The sequence below is a fragment of the Borostomias antarcticus genome (genome assembly GCF_949987555.1).
Source record: "Borostomias antarcticus genome assembly, chromosome: 10".
In the NCBI taxonomy this organism is placed as follows: domain Eukaryota; kingdom Metazoa; phylum Chordata; class Actinopteri; order Stomiiformes; family Stomiidae; genus Borostomias; species Borostomias antarcticus.
In genome coordinates this window covers 23,349,414-23,356,913 of record NC_140243.1, presented here as the reverse complement: position 1 = coordinate 23,356,913, position 7,500 = coordinate 23,349,414, and the positions used below count along the sequence as shown (strand labels likewise).

The window sequence follows — 7,500 nt, the reverse complement described above, 5'->3', positions numbered from 1 at the left end:
CTATTGGCTAGTAGGCCTATGTGATGAAAAAACAGCTGTAAGATAAACCTGCCTATAGGCTAGCGGGCCACCATAGATAAACCTGCCTATAGGCTAGCGGGCCACCATAGCAAGCGAGATGGAGCCTGATCGAGGTACGGAGCTTGAGGCGAAAAAGGAAAGGCCTATTAATATTGAATGGAAATTAGCCTATGCACGTGTAAGTTCTTACAATTTATTTAAGTAGGCTATACATATAGGCCTAGCCTATGAATTCCAATCAGCGCAGCCGTAGGCCTTAAATTAAAATGTTACAAGAAGCCTACATGTTGCCTAACCTCTTGTACTTTTAAATAAAAATGTTATATATCTAGTCATGCATTGTGGCATTTTTTTATTTAGCCCAGCCCGCTTATCAGTTGTTTCTCAACAGTTATGTCCTCCTACCTCATAGCCTACTGCGATGTCCGTGGTTATAATGACGCTGTTTTATTGATAAAAAGGGTAGGCTAAAACTGGAAAGAGAAATTAGTAAACACATATTACTGTCGCGAATCCCAAACCAATTAGCCTGCATCCTCAAATCCGATTCATGCAGTTGAAATAAACATTCATGTTCTAGCCTACAGTCGCAATTCAAAGGTGACTATTTTTTTGGCTGTGCAATTACATATAGGCCTAGCGCATTTAATCATACGGATGCGAAATAAGACAATAAATGGCATATATAAGCTACACAACGGCCAATCACCGTGACAAACACCTATAATAGGCCTAATATTATATTATAATATAATGACCAGAATTTCTCCAGTTTGTCCGGAAAAGTCTAATCTTCCCGGACACATTGACCGGTACCGATTTTCTCTAACGGAAACCCTGACACACACATACATAGAGTTCATCTCCAGTTGAGTGTTTGCCAGAGGTGTGTGTGTGTGTGCGTGTGTGTGCGTGTGTGCGTGTGCGTGTGCGTGTGTGCGTGTGTGTGCGTGTGTGTGCGTGTGTGTGTGTGTGTGTGTGTAGTGCTAAATGTCCCTGTCTCTGTCCCCAGGCCCAGCTCCAAGCCACCACCACAGAGAGCTCAGAGTTAGAGCTGGCCCTCCACGCCGAGGTGAGAGGGGCGAGGTCGGAGCTGGACGAGGCCAGGAGAGGAGCCTCTCGGCTGGGCCAGGAGCAGCGGGAGCTCAGCCTGCGTCTGGAGGAGAGGGAGCGGGAGAGGGAGACGCTCACGCTTACCAACTCCCAGCTGGAGGAGGCCAGGCGGCAGCAGGAGAGAGCTCTTGAGAAACTCAACAAGGAGGTGGGCAGAGGAGTGGAGATGAGAGGCTGGTAGCATATCGTCAACTTACCACAAGCTTAAAATCCTTAAAATATAATGGCCTAAGTCATTTTGTGAGGAAAGCTTTTTTTTCCCCGAAGTCATCTCTTCATGGCGCTGGCCACCTCTGATTTCCTACATCCTCAATTGAAAAGATCACACTGTTTCTACCCCGGTAGTATAATGGCCTATGTCAACTTATGCCTATATGCTGACTTAGGCCATTCTGTTTTTTGAAAATATGACTTAATGAATAATGAATGGCCATTATTTTAAGAAGGTGACGATATGATGCTTTGAATCAATGCTTCAGGTGAAGCCATGAAAAAAAATACTACTATTACTAGAACCTACTGTTCTACAGAGCAAATCTCAAGAGCATGGACATTCTCCCCTCCTCCCTCTGTGTGTGTGTGTGTTTGTGTGTGTGTGTGTGTGTGTGTGTGTGTGTGTGTGTCAGCATGAGAGTGTGTGTGCGTCCTCCAGGGAGGAGGTGCAGGCTCTCAGGGCTCAGCTGGAGGAGCAGAGAGAGAGAGCTCGCCGGGAGACACAGGAGGCGCAGCGCCATGGCAACGACACCCAGATCGAGCTGGAGAGGAGCCAGAGCAGCCTTCGCAGACTGGAGGAAGAGGTGTGTGTGTGTGTTTGTGTGTGTGTGTGCACGCGCGTGTGTGTGTGCGCCCAGGTCTCGGTCTGTGTGTGTGAGACATGTTTTCCAACATGGTTCTCTGAGGTTGCTCTGAACACTTTGGTAACTCTGTGTGTGTGTGTGTGTGTGTGTGTGTGTGTGTGTGTGTGTGTGTGTGTGTGTGTGTGTGTGTGTGTGTGTGTGTGTGTGTGTGTGTGTGTGTGTGTGTGTGTGCGTGCGCGCGCGCGCCCAGGTCTCGGTCTGTGTGTGTGAGACATGTTTTCCAACATGGTTCTCTGAGGTTGCTCTGAACACTTTTGTAACTCTGTGTGTGTGTGTGTGTGTGTGTGTGTGTGTCGGTATCCGTGTGTGTGTGTGTGTGTGCTATGCATGTCAGGTGTCCCGGCAGAAGAAGGAGCTCCTCCTGGTGTGTGAGGAGAGAGACAACCACCAGCTGGACAAAGAGCTGCTCATCAACCGCCTGCGCCACCTAGAGGGAGAGCTGGAGAACAGCAAGGGCAGCCAGAGTGACAAGACCAGGGAGATGCGCACCCTGGAGGTTAGATGGAGAGATGGATGGAGAGAGATAGATGTCTCAAGTCCTGGGCCCCGTACTATGAAGTTCGTTCAACATATCCAGGATAACTTTTCGCTAGCTCACTCAAGTAAACCGGACAACCACAATCACGGATAAACGGTTCTACGACGGTGGCTATCAACTCGTTAAGTCGACCCAGCTGGTCCAATCTAGAGCGCGTTCATGGTAAAAGGGTATTTGCTCGAAATGACCAATTGCATACCTTAGTATGGGGGTATTCGGACATGGCCATGGACAAGGCAAAGAATACGCATAACCTAGTTCCCTCCACCGCATTTCATACAAGAGGAGCAATAATATAGAAATATGAACTATAGGCGCAACACAGTCGCTACTGCCAAATGCAGGAAGGAAAGCTGGAAAAATACTGCCTACGTTTTATCATCATCCTCCACATGAACATGAGTAGGCTAGATCATTGGGCTATGCCTATTCTTATGGCATGTAAAGCAATTTTAGCCTATATCAATATATCTTATTCTTTCAGCTGCAACCCCTAGGCAGGGGACGCTTAAATAAATGTACAAATGTAGGCTATAGTTTTTAATAGTTTCAGGTTGGAGCTAGACAATGTGAAGTCTCTATACAAGAGGAACTAGAGATAAAACAGGCTATTAAAATGGAAAAAGTGAAGCTCGGGTGGAGAAGTAGGCTGATTGTCAGGCATTGATGCTCTCACAATTCAATTAAAATGTAGCCTACTTCTCTTTGTTCCTATCATCATCCTAGCATCACGCACAGCTTACACGAAACTGCAGGTAGACTAATAAAACGCAAGCCAGTGCATAGTCTACAGTCTACGACTAAATGCAAAATATGTCTCAAGCAGCTGTCATTCTGCAATGTTTCTTATGATATCGGGGAAAGCCAAAGAGGGTTTTGTCGGTTTGTAAAAAGTCTTCTTAAGAACCTCTCGCTGTTTGCGCACAGCAGATTATTTTTTAATTTGCACACTGAAGTTCCATATAGAATCTTAACGTCCATATGCCTTTTTCCAAGTGAATTGATCGGTCAGCGGGCAGTGCTTCATACGTAATCTGGAACTTAACCTGCCCCGGAGCAGGTTAGCTCGGCAGCATAAGTTACCACGGCGATATACTGTAGCACGGTGAAAAGTGAACCACCTTCGTAGTACGGATAAACCAGGCTTGAACCTGAAGTTATTACTAACCCCGTAATCCTGTTTCGTAGTACGGGGCCCTGGTAGAAGATAGGATAAGCTGAAGATATGATTGTGTGATTCTGATGGGATACGATGAAAATATGATTGTGATTCTGATAGGATACGATAAAGATATGATTGTGATTCTGATAGGATAAGATGAAGATATGATTGTGATTCTGATAGGATAAGATGAAGATATGATTGTGATTCTGATAGGATAAGCTGAAAATATGATTGTGATTCTGATAGGATAAGCTGAAGATATGATTGTGATTCTGATAGGATAAGCTGAAGATATGATTGTGATTCTGATAGGATAAGCTGAAGCGTGTGGAACTGGAGCTGGAGGAGGAGAAGGGAAGTGTGGAACTCCTCACCGACCGGGTCAGCAGGAGCCGGGACCAGGTGCAGTACACACACAAACACAAACACACACACACCCACACACACACACACACACACACACACACACACACACACACACACACACACTAATACACAAACACACTAGCACACTCAAACTAACACAGACACATCCATAGCTCTCCTGTTCTAACCCCTTTTCTTCTTCTCTCTGTAGATTGATCAGCTGCGCGCTGAGCTCATGCAGGAGAGGTCCTCCAAACAGGACCTGGAGCTGGACAAGAACGCCCTGGAGAGACATGTAAGAGTGTGTATGTGTTTGTGTGTGTGTGCTTGTGTGAGCAGTGTCCAAAATTAACTTTTGGCTAACCTGTCAAGGGGACTGGTAAATGAAAAAATCCACGGGCCAGACACAAAATAATAAATTGCCTTTTTGTGTCATATAGCTGCACGACTAGTCTAGTACTGCTAGCCTAGCTTGCTTATCTTGATCGTGTCAAGCAAACTGACACATCAGTGAGTGACCCATTTGTTCATGAAGCTAGTGTAATAATTTGCCAAATTTAACGAAATTTACCAGCTGCCAACCATTTTCAATAAATTTCAGTGGCCATCTTGTAGAGCAACCAATGCTATCTGGTATGTAGCTAGAAATTATGCTTACCATCCACTTGTGTCGTCTTCTTTGCTCAGTAGGATACTGTTGTTTACCAGCAAGTTAGCCAGCCAGCTAATGTTAGCTACAGTTAACCAGCAAAAACTCCCCTCACATTTAGCTTTGTCAGTTGGATAAAGCTTTAAAGATTTTCTGTTTTATTCAAGAATTTCAGTGCCTTTTATTTATCCCCTGCTTTGAGTGCTTTAATAGCTACAGCATATTTATCATTTGTCTCTGCTTCATCTCTGTTCCCTTCCAACTGTCTTCCTCCTCCTCCTCCTCCCCCCGGCGCTCAGCTGACACCTCGTGCACATTGCAAATACTACAAACGTACCTGCCCGTTGGCAGAAGCACTTTCTATGACATGACTGTTGGTACAAACATTTCCCCACTAGTGTGGTGGATAACCTTCCAAGACTTACTCGGCAAATTTACCCACATTTGGCGCTTGGTGGGTGTTAATTTTTTAATCCTGCTGTGTGTCTGACTTGCTTTCCTGTGTACTAAAAATGCATTTTGTGAAATGCAAAACACACAGGATGTTGTTGCCATGAACAAGAGTATTTTTCTGCTCTCTCAACATCTCTCCCTCTCTCTGTCCAGATGAAGGAGTTGAGGGGCCGTGTGGCGGACATGGAGGGCCAGTCTCGCTCCTCAGCAGGAGTCTCTCAGCTGGAGAGTAAGATGCAGGAGCTGGAGGAGCGCCTTCACTCTGAGGAGAGGTAAGCAAAGTAACATTCATTTATAAAGCACCTTTTAAAACCAAGGTTACAATGAAATAATTCAAATATAGGGAAACATACACGTTACCACCAGCAATATAAAAAAATAGAAACACAATTTAAATAAAATAAATTAAAGACATATAAGAACAATATAAAAGATTTAAAACTGTACAGAAGGCAAAAGGAAACAGGCAGACACACGAACAGAGGTGATAACACAACATCACATAGAAAAGTGCTTGTGGTACAGGTGGGTTTTAAGCAGCTCCTTAAAACCATCCACTGACTGCGTATCTGTTCCAAAGGGTGGGGGCCACTACTGCAAAAACCTGGTCACCCTTGGTTTGGGACAGCAAGAAGGCCTTGGTCAGAAGACCTGGGAGGCCTCAGAGTTCTCCCTGTAGCCAAGGGACACAATAACTCAGATATATAAAGTGGGGCCATTCCGTGCAGAGCTTAATAGGCGATTAAAAGAATCTTAAAATAAATCCTACAATCAACAGATAGCCAATGCAGATTGGCCAATACAGGTGTGACCTACATTAGACCTACACTACTACATGTTAGTTGAAAGTCTAGCTGCTGCATTTTGGACCAATTGGAGTTAAGACAGGAGTCAGGGTGGTAAACAGTGAATTACAATAGTCCAGGCGGGAGGAAACAAAAGCATGAATATTTTTTGAGGGGATAGAACAGCTTTGATTTTAGCAAAGTTTCTTAATGGGAATAAACCAGATTGGACCACTTTCTTAACATGCAGCTCAAAGGTCATGTGCTGGTCAAAGAAGACACCGGGGTTTTTGGAGGTTTGCTTAACATTAGTGGCTAATGGACACCGCTGTATTTTCTCAGTTCTGCTCTCAGGGCATAAAATTAGAACGTCTGTTTCATCGTTGTTAAGGTGGAAGTTATCAGACATCCAGTCTTTGATGGGTGTTAAACAGTCCTGCAAGGTAGTTTGCCTAGGTCATTAGGTTTAAAAGACAAGTCCAGCTGTGTATCGTCCACGTAGCAGTGATAAGAGATACCCTTAAAACTATTGATTAAAAACCCAAGAGGGAGCATGTACAGAGAGAATAGAATAGGCACAAGGACTGAACCCTGGGGTACACCACAAGTTAACAGAGCAGATGAGGACACAAAGTTATTGATGGACACAGAAAAACTCCTGTCTGACAAATAGGAGGCAAACCAATCAAGGGCAGACCTGGTTATACCTGCCCATTGTTTCTTCTTCTTCGTCGTGCGGGTTAGGTGTTGTGTCCTCTCCTCCCCAGGCTCGGGGCCGAGGGGCTATCCTTTTACCACCCCAAGCCTGGGTGAGGGGTCACCCTGGCTATATATCCGGGGACACCTCCAGGAGCCATGTCACCGTTTCGTCATCCAAAACCGTCAGGCCATGCATTCCATTGGGTGTCCGATATATCGGACAGTCCTGAATGACATGGTCTGCGGTTTGTTCCTCAGCGCCACACTCGCACGCCGCACAGGATACCAAGCCCCATCTGTGCATCGATGAGCGGAAGCGTCCGACACCTTCTAAGGAGAGTAGCATGGACAGTAGTGTGGAAACCTGCACCTAGATCAAGTACTACCAACACTGAACATTCCCCAGCATCAGCACGCATCAGAATAGCATCAGAATATCATTTGAAACCCTGAGAAGAGCGGTTTCGGTACTATGCCGGTACTATGGTAAAGCTTGACTGGAACATATCAAAGATGTCACATTTGTCCAGGACCAGTAGGAGTTGCTTGCAGACTACTTTCTCCAGAACTTTAGACATAAAAGTGAGTTTGGATATAGGTCGATAGTTACTGGGAAATCAGTGGGTCAAGGCTTGGCTTTTTTAGGAGTGTCTGAATGCTAGCGCGTTTAAAATAATCAGGCACACAACTAGATCTGAGGGAGCTATTCACAACGGAGAGTAAGGATGGCCCTAAGGAGCTAAAAACATATTTAAAAAGAGAACTTGGAACAATATCCAGGGGGCTGGAGGAGGAGAGCATATTGGAGACAGTGTCAGTGAGTTCTAACAGAAATACTGTTCTAACAGAGAAAA

The 7,500-nt window shown here is 45.1% G+C and overlaps 1 protein-coding gene across 2 annotated transcripts in view; it reads left to right on the top strand.

Annotated features, from left to right (window-relative positions):
* The window catches only part of cgna (cingulin a), a 20,329-nt gene that overhangs the window by 10,352 nt on the left and 2,477 nt on the right, over window positions 1-7,500 (top strand). For both annotated transcript variants that reach the window (XM_084444838.1, XM_084444837.1), the window contains exons 13-18: window positions 1,034-1,282; window positions 1,761-1,931; window positions 2,326-2,487; window positions 4,007-4,096; window positions 4,272-4,355; window positions 5,316-5,434. In XM_084444838.1, coding sequence (XP_084300964.1) covers window positions 1,034-1,282; window positions 1,761-1,931; window positions 2,326-2,487; window positions 4,007-4,096; window positions 4,272-4,355; window positions 5,316-5,434 — 875 coding nt within the window. The remainder of the gene's footprint in view (window positions 1-1,033; window positions 1,283-1,760; window positions 1,932-2,325; window positions 2,488-4,006; window positions 4,097-4,271; window positions 4,356-5,315; window positions 5,435-7,500) is intronic.